This window comes from Numida meleagris, chromosome 4 (genome assembly GCF_002078875.1).
Source record: "Numida meleagris isolate 19003 breed g44 Domestic line chromosome 4, NumMel1.0, whole genome shotgun sequence".
Lineage (NCBI taxonomy): Eukaryota > Metazoa > Chordata > Aves > Galliformes > Numididae > Numida > Numida meleagris.
The window spans coordinates 68,721,791-68,746,934 of NC_034412.1; the positions used below are offsets into that span (position 1 = coordinate 68,721,791).

General features: G+C 37.6%; 2 protein-coding genes and 1 long non-coding RNA gene across 5 annotated transcripts in view; 2 read left to right on the forward strand and 1 right to left on the reverse strand.

The window, feature by feature from the left end:
* FGL1 (fibrinogen like 1) overlaps nucleotides 1-13,588 on the forward strand; it is a 31,067-nt gene extending 17,479 nt beyond the window's left edge. For all 3 annotated transcript variants that reach the window (XM_021395236.1, XM_021395237.1, XM_021395238.1), the window contains 5 exons: nucleotides 3,496-3,655; nucleotides 4,278-4,375; nucleotides 5,540-5,628; nucleotides 6,177-6,364; nucleotides 10,154-13,588. In XM_021395236.1, coding sequence (XP_021250911.1) covers nucleotides 3,496-3,655; nucleotides 4,278-4,375; nucleotides 5,540-5,628; nucleotides 6,177-6,364; nucleotides 10,154-10,313 — 695 coding nt within the window. In that variant the 3' untranslated portion in view covers nucleotides 10,314-13,588. The remainder of the gene's footprint in view (nucleotides 1-3,495; nucleotides 3,656-4,277; nucleotides 4,376-5,539; nucleotides 5,629-6,176; nucleotides 6,365-10,153) is intronic.
* LOC110398016 lies at nucleotides 1,345-23,836 on the reverse strand. The gene is made up of 3 exons (XR_002438145.1): nucleotides 20,675-23,836; nucleotides 13,288-13,403; nucleotides 1,345-1,812 (listed from the first exon to the last, which is right to left on the reverse strand). It is a non-coding gene; the product is annotated as an uncharacterized LOC110398016 (long non-coding RNA).
* Nucleotides 24,707-25,144, forward strand: part of MTUS1 (microtubule associated scaffold protein 1) — a 117,993-nt gene continuing 117,555 nt past the window's right edge. Inside the window, exon 1 of the mRNA XM_021395214.1 lies at nucleotides 24,707-25,141. The gene's annotated coding sequence lies outside the window, so the exon portion shown is untranslated. The remainder of the gene's footprint in view (nucleotides 25,142-25,144) is intronic.

The window sequence follows — 25,144 nt, forward strand, 5'->3', positions numbered from 1 at the left end:
TTGTTTGTTTCAAGCACAGTGTTCATCTCTCATCTAGGCCTGATGTCCTGGGGAAAATCTGTTCATCTCACATGATATAAATGAAATCAGGATTGAAGAGGTTTATTGTTTTTTAACTGCACTATTAATAAATAATCATTGAACAGTGCATTTAGAATCATTATCAGCAATACAAGAGAAAAAGACAATAACAGGTATCTACAGAACGTTAGTAAACAGTTATGGATTTTTAAACATTCCTTAACTTATCTCAAGAAGTTCTAACACACAGGATTTAGACCTATGGGTCAATTTTAGTTCACATTTACACATTCTCAGGGTTGCAGGCGCACAGTTGCTCTTGCAAAGGTGGGTAACTTACACCTTCTCTGGAACTGCAGGTTCCCCAGTTCATACACACACCTTCTGGAGATGGAAATCGGGAATCAGATTTCTGAAATCAGAAATAGTGTTGCTGGTAGGAGTAGGAAGTAATTGTTCTTCCGTCCTCAGCACTGGTGAGGCTACACCTTGAGTACTGTGTCCAGTTTTGGGCCCCTCTCTGCAAGAAAGACATAGAGGCCCTGGAGTGTGTCCAGAGAAGGGCAGTGAAGCTGTGATGGGTCTGGAGCACAGGCCTTATGAGGAGCAGCTGAGGGAGCTGGGATTGTTCAGTCTGGAGAAGAGGAGGCTCAGGGGGAGACCTAAATTGCTCTCTGTAACTACCTGAAGGGAGGTTGTAGTGAGCTGGGGGTTGGTCTCTTCTCTCTTATAACTAGTGATAGGATGAGGGGGAATGGCCTCAAGTTGCACCAGGGGAGATTCAGGCTGGATGTTAGGAAGTACTACTTTTTCGAAGGAGTAGTCAGGTGCTGGAATGGGCTGCCCAGGGAGCTGGTGGAGTCATTGCCCCTGGAGGAGTTCAAGGAATGTTTCGATATTATGTTGAGAGACATGGTTTAGTGAGATCTATTGGTGATAGGTAGATGGTTGGATGGGAAGGTCTTGTAGGTCTTTTCCAACCTTGGCGATTCTATGATTCTATGATGCTCAGTGTATGCTTACTAATCCTTCTGCTTTTAAGATGTGTAACTGCCAATGTTAACAATGTATGACAGTCTTCCATCAAATAGCTAATAGTTCAAGGGATATTAAAATGTCCTTTGATGTGCTATCAGTAAAGATGCTCTCTGTTATAATATTACTTTTACTCCTTTAATATTATAGTGCTTTATAATTGTTAGCCCCAAATTAATGTTTGAATCTTGCTTGAGAGCTGAAAGCTTGATTCCACTTGTAGAATAATTTAAAGAATTTTTGAAATTAATTGAAATATAATTGGAATAAGGAAATAAGAGACTTTAGTCTTTTTAGAAAAGTTATAGACCTTTTATTGTAGAAGAGACAGCAATATCTCAACATGTATTAACTTCTCCATATTTTGCTAATTAAGTATCCCATTCAGAAACAAGATGTCTCTGCAAAATTGGAAAGACAATGAAAAGAATGGACACGTGGTCAGCAGTTTAAGTCGAAGATGCTCAGCATCTAAGTCCAAACCCCAAATTCATAAAGACACCTGGCATGTACAGTCTTCTTGCTTAATACAATAGGTATATGAGTTCCAACCAGTGAAGTCCCTGAGGCATCCATATTTACACACATGAGCTTGTCATGATGCTGTCTGGATCTCACCTTAATTATATTCTTTACATGGCAATAGTGTGACTGAGTTAGATTCAGCTCAAGACACCACCGTTTCTGAAATTCTAAAGTCCAGGTTTTAGGTTGATTTTGTATCCTCAACAGCATTCTGATGGTGATCAGGTCTCTCTACAGTGGAAGAAGGCAAAGTATGTTAACTTGTCATAGCAGGAGTAAGGTTTAAACTCTTCTAAAATAAGAATAAATAACTAAAAAAAATCCAAACAATAATTGGATTTGAAAATAACTTTGAGGGTCTGATTCTCGGTTGGTGTTGGTTTCTAGATGTCCAGTGCTAGAGTCTAAACTTTTAAAATATTTAATACATTGGTTTGAATATAACTGTAGTGTTTATGCTTCTTGAGGGAAATACAACATTGCATCTAATAAAGCACTATTAAAATCAAATTAAAAGCTGTTGTAAGTCTGACTTTAAATTTAATGTATTTATTTACATATTCAGCATCCTGGAAGACTCTCTTTTGTTATTGTGGCTGACTTATTTGTTACTGGAAAAAACTATTAAAAACACATTTAGCTTAAAGGTCTTTGTCCTTTCTTAAGTGTGTTCTTCAATTTTCTTTAAATGTGATTCTGGATAACAGATCTAAGTTATTTCCAGCTTCTGTTGATTTTTTTCACCATTATTTTTTCACTTTCCTAATAGCTAGGTAAATGTTTTTCCTTGCTGATACTGCATTATTTCATTCAGGCTGCTGTTATGTTTTCAGGTCAATAGATCTGGATAATTTGGAGTTGTACAGTGAGGGAGGAATTCCACAGTAAATACACTTGATTAAAATAAAAATGCACTTAAGTATTTTCCTAACCTACTGAGAAAATAATGTATACAAGAGTTGTTTTCTGTAATCCAGTCAAAACATTCCCTGCAAAAGACCTCTTGGTTGTTATTTAAATAATATTTTTTTGTTATAATCTGTCCAAATCCTGGCAAAGCTATTTGTTTTCATTATAAACTGTTTATATTTTCTACGTCTAATCTTCACTGATGCTTTCACTGAGAAGAAATGTAGAAGTTCATAAAGTTCCAAACTAGCCTGGAAGTTCAGCCAACATGTTCTTAAAGAATTCAGGGAAAATCTTGCAGTTAATCAGTTTCACTTCTGCCAGGAAAAACAGAAAGGTTGAAAATTATATGTCTTTCCTGCGTGACTGGTTGATGGTAGATTACATATAAACAAATAACTCCTTTCATTTCTTAACTCCTTGAGGAAAAGAGATAAGATGGTATGATTGCAGTACTGTTATATTTTCATGAGCTCTGGAATGGTGCTTTTACATGGCGATTAGTCCTTGAAACCAATGCAGACCAGACTGAATAATGGTATCAAGCCAAAAGTAACATTTTAGACATACATAACACTTTTTGTAGGATAGACTTCTGTATATATTAAGACCTGTGTGTTACAAGGGGCAACAGTATCAGGTCCAGTAATTGTTTCCTTTTTCTAACATTGGTAATTCCATACTCATATTTGGCAATTCTCCTGTGGATTTTCTGGATGTAGAAGCACATCTTTGTTTTTGAAGATTGAGTAGCTTATATGTAGGGAAATTATGATTGTAACAGGATTCTAGCATGGATTATACCATTGTAAATTAGAAGTGGCACCATCTAAACCAAAGGAATTAAAGTCATAAAAATGTATTTGTGGAGGTATTTGTTTTCTATTAGCTTTGTTCATATGTGCTTCTTACCTGATGTGACTTGATTTCTATTATTGACTATTCTGGCTTTGGTAGTAAGTATAGAACTAAAAGAACTGTGTCCAATGGATGTTTTGTGAACAGACTGTGCAGAAATCTACAGTGATGGCCATAAACGAAGTGGATTTTATAAGATGAAACCTATCCAGAGTCCTAATGAATTCCTGGCCTTCTGTGACATGTCTGAAGGGGGTGGTTGGACTGTTTTTCAGAGACGTTCTGATGGTAGCCAGAATTTCAATAGGTAGGTACTAGACTTGCTCATTAAAATTGGAAACAAACTGGAGAAACATGAAATGAGATATAACTAAGTTAATCATTAACTTTAGAATTATATAAGAAATTATCTCAGATAAAAAGGAGGAATAGTTTCTCAGTGGGACAGTCTTCAGATGAGATATCTTTTTTGGCTCTACCACAGACTGCCTGTATGATCCAGATCAACTCTTAGGTCTAGTTATCAAAGTATTTAAGTAAGATCTAATTTTTTAAAACTTTTTTCTATCATCAGTCTTGTTGGACTTGGTGCAGTATGCACAGTGTAAGACAGAAAAATAGGTAGCAGAAGGCTAATAAGATGATCAAGGGCTGGAGCACTTGTCCTGTTTGGACAGTCTATGGCTTGTTCAGCCTGGAGAAGGGATGGCTTCAGTAGAACCCAACAGCAGACTGTCTGTGTCTACAAGGAGGTCACTAAGAACTGAGCTGTTTGAGAGATTATTGGGAAAATAGGCTTCTCGCAATGGTGTCCTGAGGTTTCCTTTCAGCTTGAATTAATCTGTGGTCTGCAATTGCTTGACAAAATAAACACTCAAACAAAACTACCTTTTTGATTACTCAAATTAGTTATTTATACTCATTTACAGAGGCTGGACGGACTATGAAGAAGGCTTTGGAAATTTTGTTTTGACAAATGGTGAATATTGGCTTGGAAATAAAAATCTTCATTACTTGACTAATCAAGGTAAGATGTGTATTGTGATAATAGTTTTCTATTGTTTCTGTTCCTTTTCTCTTTCCAGGCCACTTTATTGTTGGCATGAACTTCAGTTAAAAAAAAAAAAAACCCAGCAACACATTAGAATATTTATTTTCTAACAAAAGCTTGAAATTCTCATTGGGCCAATTGAATATAGGGAGATCCTTCAAAACAAGGAACAGGAGTATACTTCAAAACAATTGTCTCTACCCATTTCGCAGTCAGCACCAGTAACAGTTTTGGTGCAGTATGCTGTACCAATTCATTTAGTCAGGACTTCACATGAGTGCATAGGGTATTACATGAAGGTAAATCTAGGCTTGTCATCTTGATTAGGCTAATCTTGAAAAGCTATTTCCATTTTTCTAATAGTTACTCAATCTACAATAACTTTTGCGTTTCTATAGAGTGCTGAATATACAAAAATTACCTATTGACTTAGCCAGCTAATCTGCATGGTAATCACTGCTGTGATTTCTTTACTATTACTGCTAGATTAAAGGTAGCTCAGGTCTGTTCAAAAATGCTGCAATTTACCTATAATATTATAATTTATATTGCAGCATAGATAATAGGCTTTGGGACTCATGAAAGTTCACAACATTAGATCAGTACGGTGGGAGATATGCAAGTGGAAGTAGAAATGAATGTGTGTGTATATATATATATATATATATACATATATATAGGACCAGATTCTCAGGTTTTGTGAAGGGACATAGTTGCTAGAATCAGTGAACTTTGAAGATTTACACCAGCATGTGATCCTGGTTTAACTCTTATTTTCAGAGTGTAAAACTGCAATTTTCTTAGGTGTATGCATATTTTTTTTTGATTCTCACTCTGCTTTCATCACTATTTCAAACACCTTAATAAAATATAAAGTCCATAAGGCCCTTTTGGTTTACACTCCAAAATCTATATTGGAATAAATCTAAAATTTTCTAAGATGAATCATGTGAATAAAGAAAAACATAGCAAGGTAATTTTTAATAGGCATAAAGAAAGAAGATTAAAAGAATATAATGATGCAGATAAGACTTACGCTAAAAACCTAATTAGTATTTTAATATTCTACTATAATACTCTGTTCTGGGAAGCAGCAAGATAGGCTGGTCTTACAAAAATTTTCTATTGCTATTTCTTAAGGAAACTATACTTTAAGAATCGATCTAAGTGATTTTGAAGGAGAACGGCGTTATGCACAATATACAAGATTTGGAGTTGCAGATGAAGAGGTAATAAAAGATTTAATAATGACTGGAGGTTTTAGTGTAAATGTGACTTCTATAAACAGGTGACATACATGTGCCTTTATTTTCATAATGATTTATGCTGAATCTTATTAACAAGTATTCTTTCTTACAAATGGTTGGAATTTTCAAATTGTAATAATAGTGGTTTATATGGATGTACTGATTTCATACTTTATGGAATTTGATTGAATCTTTAGTTTTAGCAGTTATGGATAAAAGCAGTTTTTCAATTGTTGTTGTTATTTTCAGTAATAATGGTGTATAATTTTTCAATATGTACTCTAAACCAACTAATAACTTTTATTATGTTATTTATACATAAAATTACTGAAAAATTTTACCCTGGTAAGTATCTATATATTCCTTCATTATCTAGTACATAGTGTTTGAGTGGCATGACACTTCTGGGCATATAAATAGTAGCAAAAGGAACAGGTTAGTTTCTTCTTTGTGGATTCACTCTCTGATGTACTGAAGGTTAAAGACATACTGGATTACTTTGTTTTTTCCTTCTTCACAATTTTCATTAGCATTCCTATCAGATGAGCTGTGGCGAATACTCTGGTACAGCTGGTGATTCCCTAACTGGGGGTTTTCATCCTGAAGTAAAATGGTGGGCTGATCATCGAGGAATGAAATTCAGTACTAGAGACAGGGACAATGACAACTATGAAGGCAACTGTGCTGAAGAGGAAAAGGCTGGTTGGTGGTTTAACAGGTATTTTGCTTCTATATCTGCATTGTCTTTCTACTTCACATGTATTCATACAATAACAGTATCTGCTAGAAGATAAGTAGATGTAATTTATTACATTTGCAGTCTGTCTCTTGGCCCCTAGCAGAGATTTCAGCGCTGTTAGGACTGAGATTCACTTACTGCACTGTCCAAGCTTATCTCTGAAATGGTATTTGTCATAGGCTTTGGTCATTTCTGTTATCAGACAGTAAGAAGGAGACAATTCTGACCTTTAAGGTAACTAGTATTTACATAAATAGGTCATGCAGATGTGTTCCTGTTGTACTTCATTCTTGTATTTCTCCTGTGTTTCACTAGACCAGATGTGGCAGTGCTGCTGAATATCTGATGAGTTAAGCTAGTGCTGGGTTAACAAACCATAGATTTTTATCTCAGTTCACAGCATTTCATTCTTGTTATTCCTTCTATATCAAGATGGGAATGTGCTCACTCATTCTGTCAGCGCACATGACTGGACTGAGAGGAAAACAATTTTAAATAGGATTCAGTAAAAGAAATGTAATACCCTACTTACCTATGAAATAGCAATTGGAAAAGAAAGAAGAAAACTGATAATGTTACCACCGTATATATAGGCAGTTCTGTTGTTTCACATAATAAATATAGCCATGAACAGAAATGATGCAATATATCTGTGTAATAGACAGCTTTAAAGTACAGCTCAGAAAAGCATACTACTCTCTCATTCTGATCTCAGTTCACTGGGCAAAAACTGCCAGGCTGAATCAACTCCATTGTTTCTCTCTGTTGTGTCATCCTTTGTTTCTGGCTTTTAACTCCTTATTTTCCAAATTCTGTCTCCATAAGTCATCTGTGACCGGCTTAGGTGATGTGAAGTAGCTCCAAGCTCAGTGTTTCACAACTGATTATCTTAATATATTTGAGAGGTGGTAGGCTGGCAGAATGTTTGAGACATACGGGAAAATAGTCACATGTAGACAAACGTTCTTGCAGTTCTCATGAAAGATAAAAGGGAAAATAAACTGGGAGATACTTTTCCCATGAAATCAAAACTTTTCTGGATTTAGAGGAATGTCCACATCTTGAGTTGTATAAAATTGTGATACTGTAACATGGAATTTATTAACAGTGAATAATCACTCCCTTAAACGACATCCTTTTTTTTTGTCTTTTAAAAACTTTTTAAAATTCTTTTTTAATACTGAATTGGCCTGGACAGAAGAATGATCCCTCTGCTAAAGTAGCTCTACAGCAGAACTTGACAGTTATTAATACCTTGTAGTTGGTGCTACATAACTACTAAAGATAGCTGACTCCTACCAAGCTAATTCCTATTATGGATGTGTATCTGACATAGTTAAAGTGACAGTCTGCCTGATAATGAAAATTAGTTATTAACAGTATTATTCCACTGTCTTGCTACTGACTTTTTTGTTAAGCTTAATAGAAATCTGAAAACAGCAAAATACTAGAGAATTATAGTATCCTGAAATCCTACAAAAATGAATAGTACTGGCTAACTCAAAGAAAGGAGAGCACTTAGAACACAAATATGTCATGCACAGATTAGCAAATATAGAAGAAATTAGTGCTCTTGGCTGGTTTGCATAGGAGCTCCCAGCTGTGAAGGAATTTCTTGTAGCCAGCTCTATACTATCTAGCCTAATGAAATATAGAAACACTCAGATAATATGAATACCAAGGGATGTGATACAAGTGAGGCATAGAAAATAGCTCAGATCTCTTGCTCCAGCTCTGCCCTTGTTATCCTGGACTCCTGCAGAAAAATGATCTCTCTGCACTTGTTTGTAAGGGGAGATTTTCACCTTGGATTCGAGTCTCCAGTGCTAGGTTCTCTCTGGTGCTACACTTAGTTCATAAGCTTTACTACTTCCAGGGCAATGCAAAGATCAGTAGGTTTAGAACTGCCAAATGAAAGATAACAAGTCTATGTGGACATGAGCTTATTCTCTCTCCAGCAATCTCAGTTTCAGTTGCACAATGCATGGATGACCACAGCAGATCCGGCAGACATCAAGCTGGGACCACAAGTCTCAGTCTCTCAGGCTTTGTGCCTCACCAACCTTCTGAAGACAACATAGCTACATTCATGTAGGGCTGTGCTGGAGTCAGTAAGTCCAGGCAGAGTTCAAATAATTATTTAGGGAACTAGCTCCATCTATTTGCATCTGTTACAAAGTTAATATATAACTCAGATAAAATGTCCATGGATAATTGAGAATTGGCTGTACTTTTGAAACTATTGCTGTAGGGTTTTCGGCTTTAAAAACTAGCCTGTCGGGAAGAAAGGATGAATGTAGGCAACTTTAAGGTGGCAGTTGATTTGTTGCTTCAGAAGATTGTATCAGTAGTCATATGCCAACTGTTTTTTTCAGTATGGCCAGTTACTCTAGCCTGCATCCAGTCTGTTACAGAATGTTTTTGCTACTAGTGCTTCCCAGTACTAAATAAGAATTATGATGGGTTCATGTTACTGCTGATAAAATCAACTTCTGATTGCTTCCATCAAAAGAAGTAAAATAAAGGGTTTATCAATTACGATTCTTCTAACAAACTCAGTTTTGATTTAAAGTGTTTAAAAAGTAATGTCTCAATGCAGAATTCGTATGGCTGAAGGGATTATGTTAGCTCTGATACAAGTTCATCATTATCACTTGATATCTGCAATTTATAAGCTTTCAACCTATTTATTAACAAAATTAATCTTTAAAATTATAAACAGCAAATAAGCATTGATGTATGAGAATTTTCCTGTGAGGCTTTTATCATTCATTCTATTTCAGTTCCCCAAAACCGTTGTTAATAAAGTGTAAGAAAAGCCAATGGGACTAAAATATTTGCCAGTAATAATATCCTTAAAGTTCATTTGGACTGTTTTATGTTTTAATGCTTTCTGAAGTCTGCTTTTGAAATCCATTCTGGTGTCTGACAACTAGATATTTACAACACTTGTGACAAAACTTTGAATTGGCAGATAAGTAAAGAAGATTTATTGCAATGTGCTGCAGAAGAAACAAACACTTTGCTCTCCATATGGTCACATAAAAGTCTAAACTTCTTTCTTGTAGAAACCAAATGAGTATCAAGGTTGTGCTGGTAGCTAGTCAAGCCTTTGGGGTTTTGCTAGGTTTTTTGTTTGTTTTCAGTTAGCATATTTAAGAACCTGTAACAGCATTTCTGTTTCAGTATGTTCAGCTAAAAAGAACATAGTTCAGTCAAAATGCCAGCTGTGATGATCCAGGGAAGTGGTACAACTTGTCTGTACAACTAGCTGTGAGATGTAATCTATTTTTAAATAGAAATCAACAGTTGGACAGGCAAATTGATGGTGGTATTCACATTTAGTCATATAACAGACTACGTGGGTAACTGCATAAAATCAGAAGGGCTGCTCTGGAACAATAAAAAGCAGCACAGTATTTCTTTCCCAGTGTCTTGCTTGTTGAGGCTCTGCTACTACATATGACCTAAAGGATTCTGGAATCATTTTTTGTTAAGACAGATTTACAGGCAGAACTCAGAGACCTACTAATGTCAGAAAACTTGTAGAACAGAAACAACTTTTGTTTCAAAGATGTTAAGAGTACTTGCAATTGTGCCCTAATTAAACTGTTGTGTGTAGGGTCAATGCAGTACACAAATGTAAATTTTTGCAGCTGTCAGACTGGGCTGTTACCAACACTGTGAATTTTTGACTTGCCGAGAAACTAAAGTGCTTGCAACTTCTGGATGAGGTCTTATTTATCTTTTCCTTTACTTTTCCACCAGGTGTCACTCAGCCAACTTGAATGGTTTGTACTACAAAGGTCCCTATACTGCCAAGACAGACAATGGAATTGTTTGGTACACATGGCATGGGTGGTGGTATTCTCTGAAATCTGTTGTAATGAAGGTCAGACCAGCACACTTTGAGCCTAATATTGTTTGATTATTTTATTAAGATGATTTAGCAAAATCCAAAGTAAAACAGATGGGCAGATTTTTGCTTCTGATCTATGCCTATATAAGTCTAGAATAATTCCTCTGTAATTAATAGTTTTCTGAGATGTAAATGGGAAGATAATGTGGCTTATGAATCCCTACATACAAGTACTACTGCTAACATGTCCACAGGATTATTTTTTCAAGGCAGTTTGCCTAGGAAAAAGGATATCTTTATCGACATGGAGATTTTTTTTTTCTTGAAAGGTAACTAGAAATCCTTTTACTTGTATAGAAGAAATGTATTGTCATTGTTATTTCTCAAAAATTAAAATGAATTGTATTGCATCCAAAAAAGACAATTTAATAGAACCTTAAGTTTCGTTTCCTTGTGGAAATTGTTTCTTTAAAACAAATCAAGGCTTTAGAAGAAACTGGTTGTCTGTAAATTTATTTGTTGCAGGTGTTTTGTACATAGCACACATAAAAAGAATAAAGAATGAGGCAGGAAACTGGAGGAAAAGAAGGGATGCCATCGGGCAAGAATCAGTTGAATTTGTAGAGATGGTCATATCACTTCAATCTAACATTTTTAGATGGTTAGTAATTATGCCATTCTTCTTTTTGGTAACCAGATAGATATTGTGGACATTAATATATTAACATCTTTACCAAAAGGCTGTGACTATTTTTAATGTAAGCTATGCTTTGAGTGTAGACCATTGTGATGCATATATAGAGGGAATTATGTTTCACATGCTATCTAAAATCTGGCATTTAAAGGTTCTTAGTGCTTGACTCCATAAAACCTTTCTTTCGTTATGTATTTGTTAATCTCCACAACTCTCAGTTTGAATGCCCTTTTCAGTCACTTCAAGTTTTTATGCCTACAATCCTCTCCTTTTTCTCAGTTCTTCTCTCGGCTATCTGGGCCTTTTCTGTTCTCAAGTTACAGATCCATGCTTTCTTCGTATAACAAAAATCGTAAGAGAAACTTCTCCTAGCTATAGCTTTGGTGCCTAGCACCACAACAGACTGTAGTAGGCAGTAATAACAAAAATAACTGATCAATGTTTGCTGCCGTGGAGAAGGGCAGGTACATTCTCTAGAGAGCTACCTGATGAAATGTAATTCTGTGTCTGACTGGAAGGCAGCCTGGCCTATGTGTGCATATATATGTGCATATATAGATAAGCATATATTCAGCATTCTATATTAAATCATAATTTTCAAATCATACTGCTCTAAGAGGAGAAAGATTTAACTCCTTGCAAAACCAGGGATGACATTATGTAGAAAACATAGCAACTCCCAAATAGCTGAAAATGAATAAATACCACTTGATATAAATCTTATAACCCTAAAGAAAAGGAGCGAGAAGCAAGAATATAACAAGGAAAATATTTTGTCAGTGGTGATTTAATAACAAACGTAATCATAGCTACCAGCAATGTGTGATCAGAAGTGCATCTTCTTGTAATATTTGTTCAAGAGAAACAATTATATTTTCAATTGTCTATCTCTGTTTCCTTCGATTTGCTAAACATTTTGGAGAGGAAAACAATGGAAACTGTAACCTCAAGAGAATTAAATGAATGGTTAAAGACCCTTTTATGCTATAGCACTTGTTTTTGAATGTCCAGTATGCACTGACAAAGAGCTGAAGCACTAAAATCTGGCTTACTTATTTCCAGTGGAAACTTCTCTTCAGCTACACTGCCTGCATTCCCAAAACCTTTATTCCTAACACCAATTCTTGAACATCCTTGTTTAAGTATAACATTACTCTGTCAAAGCTACTTTTCATTGCTTTTAGAAAAATGTTATGCTCAGAAAGATAAATCAAACTACTACTTGCTACAATTATTGTGTTCCTTTAATTCTCATTAGATAAAAAAGAATGAAAAAATTAAGTTTTTATACCCTCTTTTTCTTTTTTCTTAGCTTCAGCTGTAAGTTTTCTTTGGCAGTTGTGAAAGAAGTAGTAAGAGCAGGGAAAGTATCCAGGGAAGTATGCTGTATCTAGATTTTCCAAAGTTTCCACTTGTTTCTGTATTGTTTTGTTTTAATTGCTTAGGAAGCAAAAAACAGAGCTATTAAAAACTAGGGTTTTCCTCAGGGTACGTCTGAGAACTGGGAAATTGTGTTTCAAGCATTCAGCCAAACTCCATATGCAATAGAGAGAGAATTTAAATGTACAAAGAGAAACATTACAATGTTTGTTCATCCTCTCTTCATAATAAGTGTAGGTAAAACTTTACAGTGACGATGGCTTGAAAACATAGTATTTCATCCAAAATCATCCTTTCCAAGTCCCTGTGGACCATTTCAACCTTTGTTTAGTGCAGGATGAAAGCCAGCCTGTCACTGCTACGTGTTCAGTTAACTAAGGCAGTTCTCTTAATCCAACCCTAGTGCTAAACAGATTGCATCAGAAACATAACATTGACATCCAAATATTGGTTAAACAACCCGGGGGCCAAATTCATGTTTATGGTTGCTTGCAAAAGAACTCAAACACAGCCCTTGCAAAAAAAAAACAAAAAAAAAACCACCCAAAATAAAACAACCCTGTAGCTCACTCTTCTGTCCTTCCTCACCCATTCATAGTAATTGCATGTTTCTTTTGCCTCCATCCTATTGATTCTAAACTTCCTTTATTTCTTCCTTTCTTAATGATGATCAAGTATTTAATCTCGCCTGTTAGTCATGACTTGCATACACAATTGGTGAATACCTGGGCTTAAGGAACCTGGGTAACTCTGAGGTTCTCCAGAAGCTGAGCAAAGGCTTTGAGGTGCTAAATGGGGCACCTAAGGAATCTAAAATGACACGTCTCTAAAACATTGTGGGAATCCATGTCCAGCCTGGTTTATAACTAGATTGGACAGTACTTATTGTAATGAGAGTATCACCCAGCACTGTGGGCATGAAGATAAGCAGATTCCTCTTAGAAATATGTGGCTCTCACAAATGATTACCTGAATTTCATTGCTTCCAATTTTGTTGTCCTGAGCTGAAGGTCCCGAGTAATTATATTGCCACAAGAGCCACAGGGCTGCCTCTTTCTTCAACATGATGGTCCATAATAAATTAGCTAAACAAAGACAAATGACAGTAGAAAGACTTTTATGTTAGTGATATCCTGCACTAGATGGTGCTCTGTACATGTTGTATTTTCTTAGGTAATACTACATTTGTAAACTAGTGCTAACATTTGTCCCCATTAAGTTATGTAAATAATTAAATTACAGAAAAACAAATAAAAAATGTTTAAGTAAATTCAGTCTTTAACTTACTTTTGAAATCATATATTAGTTCCTAATGTTACTTAAGCCCTATGAAAATACAGAATCTAATTATCTTTATGTCATATTTAGGCAGCTAAATTGTGCTAAATTAAAAAGCTGTACATTTCAAATGTAGATCATATATTCTGCTGATTAGCAGACAAACAAATCTGCAAGTTCCAGACAGTACCTAAACTAATGTATCTGCACTTCTGTATTCTTGCTATGATTCTTCTGCTCTTCCCTGTTAGGATCTCTTTATATTTTTCATATCTCAGCTACCGTAAAATTCAGTGTTACCTTACTGGAGTGAATCCTATCTTTCTGTCAAAACACAAATGATGCATTTGAGTGTTCCTCATGATCAGGTAACTAAGATTTCGTGAACCCTTGCGATATCAGCAGGATAAAGTGAGATTGCCTCTGCCAAACTGCAGAGAGAGAAGAAAGTCCATCTCCTACAGGAATGCCATGTACCTATCTGGGAGAAGCACCCTCTCTGAAATCATTCATGTGGTACTCAGCAAATGGCACATGTAATTGCTAGAAAGGCTTGCAAATCTTGTGCAGTGGGCTAGTATTTAATTTACAATTATTAATGTGTTCAAGATATACAAACAGTCCATCTTGTGATAAAAGATTTTAATGCATTTGCTTTTTTTGAATAGTTTTGAATGATTCATTTTAAATATGCCATGGAAGTTTTTGCAATAGTTCTCATTCAAATTGCTTTGTCCTCTGTCAATGAATCCTCTCCATCTCTACTATGCAGCGTGATTAATTAAAGATCTCAGTGCAGTTCTCATCTATTCCTCTTGCAGCCTCTTCCTAACAAGAGGCTTAACAGCTTCAGCGATAGTTTTTCTACCCCTTTGACTCAGTACAGAGAAAAAGAAAATGAAACCCATCTGGAAGAACAAAAGTCACTCCTAAAATTTCTAAGCAAAAGGTTATAAAGTAGTGAAGGAAGGGCTTCCTTTTCATGTTTATGCTTGGAAAAAAGAAAGTTAAGATTTGCAATCCATGACAATAACTTTAAATTCTATTTTATTTTTCTCTTTAAGTCCCAACAGTAAATGAAAATCTTTGAGCTTCTAAAGCTGGAACAAAAGTTTCATACTAACAAGATACCAACAAGAAAATACACATTAAAGCATTAAATACTGGACACCTATCCAGTCACATAATCTGCAATTTGTATTTTTAAGGATGAAAAAATCCCATGCAAATTAACTGAGTCCAGTGGAGTTACACTAGGGTTGAATTAGCCCTGTAATCTGCTCCTCCAGCAGATCATTTACATTGTATCCCAAAGAAAACACAGCTGTAGCAACAAACCCTTTCTAGTATTCTACCTCCTCATTATGAAGTTCTAATACATATTCATTATAGATCATTCCATAGGGAATGTAGCCCTGTAAGTTGGTACATGCTCTGTAATTCAGAAAATACTAATGATCAACAACCTTCTCCTATGCAGCCAGAACAAAACAATCTTCACTTATGTCTAGTTAGAGCTGGAAAGAACTAGGACTAGAAAGAAAAACACAGCATCTCTGACTTACTTGCCAATATGTATTATAGCAGGCTATACGTTCTCTGTGTACATCTCTCAATGTCTCTGTCATTTGTGCACTAATTAACCCTCAAAAACGAAAGTCATGAGAAATGAACGTGTCCTGCAGCTTTTCAAAGAACGCCATTGCTAGAAGATGTTGAATGAGCACCAGGCTGTTTAACACCCTGATAGGAAAATAATGTTACTTAATTCACTTGTGAGGTCTTCAGGTATATCACAAAGTGATTGCAGGGGAAATACGGACTTCCTTGGATAGCAACAGTACCACAGAGATTCCAGCAAGTGAAATGTAATTTATATGGATGTTTACCGTTGTTTCTCACTTGATGGTCATCCTCTTCATTTAAGACAGACTTAAAAAATACTGAATTCTGTTCCATAGACTTAGCTTATGAAAAGCTCTTACCAAAGAATACAAAAGGCTACCTGTTTCACAAGGAAACATGCTGAATTATGATTCTTTATACTATCACTGAGAACACAGATATTTTTGAAGAACTCAATGGATGTTGATGTCTGGCAGCTGCCTTGTCTCTGTTATTTACCTCCTTTATTTTACCTACAATATCTCCTTTCAGCTGAATAGTGCTGGAACCGAAAATGTAAAATGAGACTTGAGAGAAGTCAGCTGCTAATAAAAGGTTCCACTGTCCTGTCTTGCTGACCCACTAATTTAAATGCAAGCAACTCTGATGTGATACTAGAGAAAGCCTTCACTGGAGTGTATTCATGTTTAATTATTTAAAAAAATGAGTTTCAGCAAACCGCTTCTTGGAAATGTGGTATAAATCTTCAGCAACAAATGTGCTTCTTAGATTACTTGATAAAAATAGATATTTTAAACAAACCTTGTATTATTGTCTGAAGGGAAAAAAATAAAATACTGCAGTACTGTTTATTTCCTATTTTACTCATCAAGGAATCCAACTAAAGTAGGAGGAGAACAAGTTACCAAATTAAATACCTTTTTGTGGGACATACACATTTTGAAAGGCAGAGAAAAAACAGAAACACTCTGATCCATGGATCTCATTTTCTTAATATAAAGAAGAATAAAAACCAAATGTGTGAAATGAAGAAATGAAACTTAAAATTCAAAACAGCTATATGAGTAAGAATGTTTCCCCCATCATCTCTGATTTTCTCTGCAGCACATAGCAAGTCACTGAACCCTTTGATGCCCTCTACTCATGTGTGAGAGAAATGGTTTAGCTGTTTTACAGAACACTTTGAAACCTGCTGAAGAAACATGTAATTCAAGGACTAAGTCTCATCCCTAGGTTAGGCTGCTAGTTATGTCTGACTGTTTTGATAATCAGGAATCCTAAGATTTTTCACCTGGATACAAGTTTATTAGCACTGTCTAAGGTTGAAGGTAGCACAAGGCCTCAGTTTGGGAAGCTTTTTGCAGAGTGAAGAATTTGGTCTCTGGGAGAGGTGTACTGCTCAAGTACGTTGGGGTAAAAATGCCCAAAGTCCTCCCTGAAAAATTACCTCTGCTAGCTAACAACCGAGCTGTGTATTTAAAGGAAAGAAGTGCTGACAATAGCAGAAGTCTCCACTACACTTACTGTCTTCAGTTTCTTGACCAGTGTGATTAATTAAGGAAATATGCAGCTTAAGTTTCCACAAAGACAGCAGGACTAAAGAGCAGGAAGTAATCAGCGATAGCTGGCACCACTATCCATTATATCAATATTCAGAGTGAGAGAGAGAGAGGATCAGTAACTCTTAATGTGAGCAGTGCCTGTTATAACCATCTAAAACCCACTGCAAGCTGCTCACAGTAAATGGCAAATGAAATCCAGAAGCCAGCGTGTATACCATTCATAGTATGTATGGTATTTTACAGTCTTCTATGATCCATACAAAGTATCATGTGATAACAGTCAGACATATGAGGATTCCTCAGAGAATTCTAGTAATATGTATGAGCTTAGAAAATGCTATTTGTTGCTACCATTTGCATTTCAGACTGTGGAAAATTATAAAACCAGACAAATGCTCACTAATAGGAGGCTGAGCAAGAGATTGTGGTTAAGGAGGGTGCCATGTGGGACAGCAGGGATGAGTACTCTTCTGGAGTGCAACCCAGCTCTGACTTAGAAGCTCATCACTGTAAAAAAACATGCATGTTTTTTATAATCCCTTTTGAAAGTGAACTGACTTCTGCCTTCAGAAGATTCTGATGTTGCATCTTGGTGGCTAACCTACATGCTAGCCTTAAGTTTAGCTAAGAGAAAGCAAGTAATTAGCAACGAAGAAAGAAGTATTTAATTCCTACTGCAACTTAAATTTTCTTCCTGCTATCCAGGGCTACTGGGCTATCAGAAAAAGCAACTGAAGTGATAAAAAAGAAAGAAATAGATTGCCCACACAATGTTAACATTAATGACTTCATAACTTCATGTTAAACATTTTTTTGGTTACAGTTCATTATATGTTCAATTAATCTTTAAAACAGCACAATAGACAAAATAACGCATGCTTAAAATATTACTACAAAATTTATCTAGTCTGTCAAAAAACTCATTTATTTACACTGTCTTTTTGGGATGAAACAGCAACACAATGTCATAGATGAATCCTACTATATTTCAGGTGAGGAGTGCTATATATACATAATATTTGCAATACCTTTTTCATTTACTTGCGATTTTCCAACAAGGTAATGTTCTTTTTATTTCAGATGCACCTGATTCAACAATATATCTTGCCCTATTTGGAAAGCAAGGGGCTTGAAGGAAAATCCTAGACAGGAATATGTATTTTTTTACCTTAAGGCCTGCCCAGCCATTAAAATTATGCCAAGAACAACAGTCTCCATGCTGTTGCAATCAAGGTTGGGTTTTTTTTGTTTTTTTTTTTTTCCCCTAAGCAAAGTTTCTTTGATTATTTAGAACACGTATTGAAATGGGGAACAAAAATAATACTTAATGAAACCTGTTCTAAGAAAAATAAGGTTTGGTTAAGACATGAATTAGTGTAAGAAGACCTCTAAGGATCAATGCTGCAATGGAAAACATGGACTAAAACACATTAAGTCCAAATGTAAAAAAATGGATTTTTTCTCCCACTGGATTATTTCACTCTAAATTCCATGTGTTTTCCCATGCCATCCAACCTTTCATGCACACAGAACAGCATTCAGTATTCCTCCAAATCAAAAGTACACACTGTCCTTTCATTAATATTGGAATTAAACTGTCTATACTAGGGAGGATGGGAAAATAGATGAGGAAAAGTCTTCATTCTCTAGTTGTCTGGCTTTTCACCTTTAACAGTTCCCTTTTGAGTAAGCAGTGTGAAATCCTGTCAAAGGCTGCTGCAGTGCAGCTTCCTGCAAGCATTGTTTCCTTCCATCCTGTCTCATTAAGGCTCAGATGGGAACATCTTGCTGCCACACAGAACTGACTTCAAGCTTTTCCCCTCAATTTTATTGGTGCAAGTCTCTGTTTGGAACAAACTACCTTTACCACAATTACTGTCGTTTCTCTTTTAATTCTGTCCCATTACATATACTATAACTACTTTGACATAGGACTATTCCAGCCAGTGTGAATCCTGGTATAACTTGCAGTCTCAAGGTATTGTGTGTATAATGCAACACATTCGCGTGCGTAGAGATCTGAAATCAGCAGAAGCCTACAGAAAGACCATTACTGTTAGAGCAGAGTCTAAGCAAAGAGAAGTGTGGCACACTAAACTGCCTCGTGATCTCAGAAGTACCATGAAGTTAGCTCATATTAACAACTTGTAATACATCAGCTGATCTGCAGAAATTGTCAGCATGTATTACTTTGCATTTGCTATATGCAAGTTAGCTTAGCCTTCTCTCCTGTCAGAACAAGTCACATCACCAGGTCTTTGCTGCTGGCTAAGAGCCTATTCACCCCCATGTCCACAGTTGCCACAGTGCAAATGATACTCACTAAACCCTGCTAACATAAATCTCATGCCCAAGCCTCACATGAGGGAGATGCTGCAATAGCAGTACGATTTATTTGTTCCTTAATCATAGGAAAGTCACAGAAGGAAGTAATCTTCAGTGCCATTTAAATAGCTGACCAGCTACAGATAAGAATACAATTGGTTTTGCTTCAGCAAAATTTATTTTTTCAAAACATTAAGTCCGCAGTGGGCCAGTGATGAAACCACTTTCTCCTACTTCTGCAGTACCTCCATCAGCAACTTGTTTGGAGAGTTCCTCCATTTCTCCTCTAACTTGCAATGTGTCCCATAGAACGGCTGAAAATCGGGATTCTTAATTTTCTTTCTGTTCAGTGGTTTCTCGATATCTCAAAGAATATCGCTACTCTCTTAGGAACTTGGCAGGTATGACTGGAGATCTTCATATTCTGGCAGTATATGAATCCCTCAAACATCTTTTATGTACAATCCACAATTTAACCTTCCCTAGCAACCACCATTCCAACCAGTACACTTCTGCAAGGTTTAGCCATGCCCTTACATAGCTGTAATATCTCTTCTCACTGCCTTGTCAAAGGCAATTAAATTTGCAATTATACTCACATGCATTGAAAATACTGCAATGTGCTTGGCCCTCCATTCACTATATAATATTTTTGTTTGTTTATTTTTCTACCAGAATAGACAAATAGCCATGTTTGGAATTTTTGCATAAATTTGCTTATGTGAAAGTTAGCTTAAAAATAATATACGTGGAAAACATCAAAGGATAACAACTGCATGTACAAGACAGTAAATTTATCATTCTGAACTTGGTTATACAAGCTTGTGAAAATGAAACCAAGGAAACGAGGGGGAAAGAATAGTCATTTTATTTCAACTAGAAAAAATAATACAAAAGTAATTAAGATACCTATAAGAACAATATACAAATTCTCAATCAATCACTAGTATAAAGAAGAAAAAAAACAACTGCTATTTAGATTTATCAAAATACTAATAGGAATAAAGTAGTTAAACTGTTATCTTAACTCCAGAGAAGATGAAACTTACTGTCTTTCTTATTATTTTATTTGTCATAAGAAAACGTTTCCAAAAAGTATCGATCGAGTTTGTTCTTAAGAATCGTATTAGAAGCCATGAGTCAATTCTTTAATGTGCATTTAGGAAAAAATTGAAAGAATAAATAATTAATAACACATACAGTGCGGGGGTTTGTCTCACTGATAATGGCTCAGGAAAGGAAGAATTTTATTACATTAGGGAATCAAGTGAATTACAATTGTCTAATGCATGAAGCTTTAAGAATATTTTCTAGTTTTCCACCAATGCTGCTTATAAGTATACGACACAACCTTGTTCCATTGAAACCATATGAAGAAAGTTTTTACTTAAGGGATTCATTTAGCCCAGAGATCTGTGAACTGTTCACCAGTGGATATAGACGCAGTCTGTCTATTTTCTGAAGCGTGGATGAGAAATACTAAAGATTCTTACAAGAGAATTATTTTACTTCCATCCATTACAGGTAAAATCACCAGTAAAATTACAGGATTAGGTACAACTTACCATCCAACAACATTGTCAGCAGGGCTATTCCTAATGATTTTCTCTTAACATACATCATCAGTATGTTGTCAAAGCAGGAAGTACACAGTTTTATTCAAATAGGCCTTGGGCAAAAAAGAAGTCATATGAATGTGAAGTGTGTGGTTAAAAAAAAAAAAAAAAAGAATATCCATTAGTAATTGAGCCTCAGAAGATAATGAAAACTTTCAACTGTGGTGCTACACATTTCTTCAACCAAAATTGGCACTGGCCTCCAGAAAGGTTTGCTTTATATTATGAAATACTTTAAACATAGTCTGCATAAGCAAACAAAGGGGAACAGTACTTAACCACTTGCCAAAGAAATTAAATGTAGCTATCGACATCCATTACATGTCTCCACTGGCCCTCTCCCCACCTTAAAAAAAAAATAAAAAATCGCAGCATAGTATGCTCACCTCCAGCGTGCTGGAATTTTATCTGACAGAAGTCTGCCTCACAATGCCATGAATTACCAGTGAGCACACCACTGAACAAGAACAAATCCACAACACAGTGCTCTCCCAAGCACAGCAAAGATAAGCCTTATCCACAACAGACTATCTGCTGCAGTGTTAAGAGCTGCAACCCTCAAGTTGCACTGGTTTCCTGGCCCACAGCTCTGAGGCAGGTGCCCCCACACCAGAAACACCAGTACCTTGGACCAGAATCTCTAACAGACAGTGTAAGAAGCACCTGAGCTGCCAGCTCCTGATGCTGAAGTTACAATGTTCTTGGCATCTAAAGCATTTAATCTTTGAGTTATGCTGAAGCAGAGTCTGCACTTGGACTTCAGTATCTTTCAAAAGCATGCCAGGAGGAAGGCCCAGCAGACAACAGCTTAGAAACCTGGAGAGTATTGAGGACAATACTGAATCCCTACCTCTCACTTCCCAGGAAATTCCCTTCGTCACCAGGCCAGAGGCTAGTTTGGTGGAACACCTTTCATTGTGCCTGCTGGAAAGCTGTTATTCTGAACAAACTAATCCACACTCACTGGGACAGGGAAGCAAAGCATCATTTTGCAATGCAACAATTAAGGTATATGGCTCGGAGTGGGGAAATTTGAATTTCAGTCCCTGTTACAAGACAGCTTTTTTAGCCGATTACCATATAATATTAAAGTACCATGCAACCAACCATTAAAAGTCAGGAGTAGAAAGCCAGTTCCCTAATAACCTATTCAAAACCATCCATTACACTGGATACCAAAAGAACACTGACCTGGCCACTCTGTGCTGCTGCATTTTTATTGCTATCGATACTCAAGTTACCTGGTACTATTTCAATTTATTTACACCTGCTGCAATCATATCTATTATTAAAGACAGCCATATGTCCATCTCAGCATAGTGTATCTTTCTAGCCCTTTCAGAGGTACTTGTGGGGCCTAAGACATGAGTATACACATGTAGCCTACATTCTTCTTCTTCCTTTGCTCTGGTCTTCCTAATTCTTTACTCTGCTTTATTCCTTGTTGTAGTTCTGGGTGCCTTCCCCCTTGTTATCATTTGTATTCCATTTCTCTTCCTTTTGTATGTTTTTTTTTTTTTTGCCTTTGTTACTTCTTTCTCTTTTCTTCCCTCCTTTTAAATGATTAAGCAACATAATACTTCATTCTTCATCATACATTCACAGAAAAAAAGAAATAGAAGAACTGGGGAGAAAAAAAAAGAGGCAAAAGTCATTTCATTGCTACTTAGCAAGAGAAGAAAGGGGCGTTGTGAGACTGTGATCAGAACAACCGTTTTTCAACAGCTTTTGATTGGAATCCCAAGAAAGAGATCTCCAAGAGCAAATGATGCAAAACAAAACAAAAAAAAAAACAACAAAAAAAAACCAAACACAGATGTCAGTGGCTTTGCTGGTTTCTTCTCTTTCCTTGCATTGAGAGTCCTTGGCCATTTCTTTGAAACCCTCCTTGATGGGATCTGATAAACAGTTCCTCTATGTAATGATTTCTGCTATCATTGTCAACCTGAATTCCAGCCAAGTTGAATTAGGGAAGATTTGTATGGAATGCCAATGCAACTGTTCCCAAATTCCCTCATTCTTATCTCAGTTTAAAAGAATCTAAGTGTCATATTTGTTTTTTAAACGGATTTCTTTTTCCTTGATTACTGTTGTAAAAAAGGCCTAGACAAATAGCTGGACCAGGAAAAATGAAAGAGCTAGTCACAGTGGAAGAGTCACAGGGTACAGTGAAAGCACTGTGATTTTTGGTAGGATAAAGATCAACATGACAAGCTTTCAGATGTAGCAATCTGTCGATACTTTCCAGACCATCCCCGCAGTAACAAAGACAGAGGCATTTTCAAGTTGTAACCGAGATTAGCCTCCATATGTACAGTTGGAGCCATGCCTGTGAACTTTGCTAAAAGGCCGACTATGTAAACTATCTATCACTCAATTTCACATGAGCAGTAATCTAATGACACCACAAAAATCTCACAATGTTCCTTGCTCCACACGTCCAGCCACAGCAACAGATGCCTGACAGAGTGCTTCAGCTGCAATACTGAAGGGTTTGCCTTCCAAGGGCTGAAGCACTGCACAGACTCTCACTAAAAGACAGGCATTATTCCCTTTGGGGTGTCAAAGCGTACAATGCTCAGCCTTGTAGTCTGACAGCACTCTTGCTCTAATCCAGCTCACCAGATTTGCAGTCACATGCTAATTCAAAGCCCATGCATACTACTACCGATTCCAGCACACGTTGGATGAAGCCCATTAAGATGGGCAAGATTGCTTCTCATGGATAGGAATAAAATATTTTGTTTGTTACTACTAAACTAACCACAATAAAAACAAATAGTCCTCTTTCATGTGGTGATGGAACAAAGTAATCATGCTATATCCCTTTTTTTAATTAGTAGGCTGAAGGACTTAGTGTCTTCCTGGCTTGTTCAATTCTGAATCATATTCATCATATATAAATAGCCAGCAACTGTATATAGTAGCGGAGGATGGAAGGAAGGTCAGGGAATTAGTGTGATGTCAAGCATTTCCTATGGAGTCACCAAATCTGTTCTGTACAGACTCCTATTTGGGCACATAATGAGCCCTGAGGCTGCTATGGCAGCAGGGTGTTTTCAATCTTACTGGCACTGGAAGGCTTCTCCACCCAGATGTTACGTAGGCAGAGCTTACCTTTTGGAGCTTTGTAAAGGTGAATGAAAGATTTTCCCTCTGCATCTCGTTATGGGCAGATCCACTGGCTGCAGACACTGCTTTGGTGCCTAGTCTCCAAAGCACCTCCACATCGTCAGGAAGCCTGACACAAACCACACCACCCTTGCTGAAAAATGCAGGGCAGGAGAACAGGTAATGTTTATTGATACTGTGTGAAGGATTTGTTCACCCAGTCCACGTCCTTCACAGGAACAGTATCACTTCTGATAAAAAAAAGCAGCTTTTCACACTCATGGCAGTGCTGAGACACAGCACTCCTTTCCTTGGACTTGGGAGTGCCTCTGACACACGGACACTCTCCTTCCCCTGGTCTGGCACAGGACACAGCTGCAGTTACTCCCTGATACAGCCCTGGGAGGGGAGCACAGGCTCTGCCATCACTCACACAAGAGGTGAAGCACAAAGAGCAAGTGACATGACACAAGGTGTGAAAAAGCAGAGTTAAAGTTGTAACAGTTATTACTGGACGCATAAACTTCATCTCCGCTTGCATTCGTATCCTATTTTGCATAAACTCGGCACAAGTCTGGCATCCCACAGCTTACCCCATTAAGAAAATGGAGCTCGGGCCTTTCGGCACCGCTGCACACCATTAAGCTAATCTTCGGCCCGTGCAGCTCCCGGCTGACCCTGCAGAACGACTAGGCACTTTCCACGGCCCCCCACCTGGGACGGGAGCACCGGGCCCGACAAGGGGAACAGGGGTGAGTGAGGCTGCGAGGGCGCGCGTCCTGGCCAGGCTGGGCCAGGCGAGGCGAGGCGAGGGGAATGCGGCCCGGCCTGCCCTTCCGCTGCCCCGGGTTAATGATTTACTCCGGGCCGGGCTGCCGGGCGGGCCTGCGAGGCAGCCACTCGCGCGCCTTCATGCCTTCACGCGCCGTGCGCGGTGCCACACGCGGTTAAACAAAAAAGAAAGAGGAGTTCTGCAGTCATTGGCCATCACTTGCAGCCAGCGCTCCTCGGCGGGGCAAGGCCGGCGGCTGCCGGCCCGCGCTGCAGCTCTTCCCGCCGCCGCCTGAGGGGAAGGTGCCCGCTGCACCCGGCCCAGTCCCGCCGAGAAGCCTCAGTGGGGCGAGAGCGCCTCGGAGCTCCTTCCCTGCTCGCCGGGCAGTATTTTTAGTTGCTGACCCAGTTCGCCGGCTCGCTACCTGCGCCTCTCAACGCCATCTGCGCGGTACAGCGCGGCCAGACCCCCTCCTCGCCCCCGCCGACAGAAGCACCGCCCAGGGGCGGCCCGGCCCCGCGGCCCGATGCCAGGTG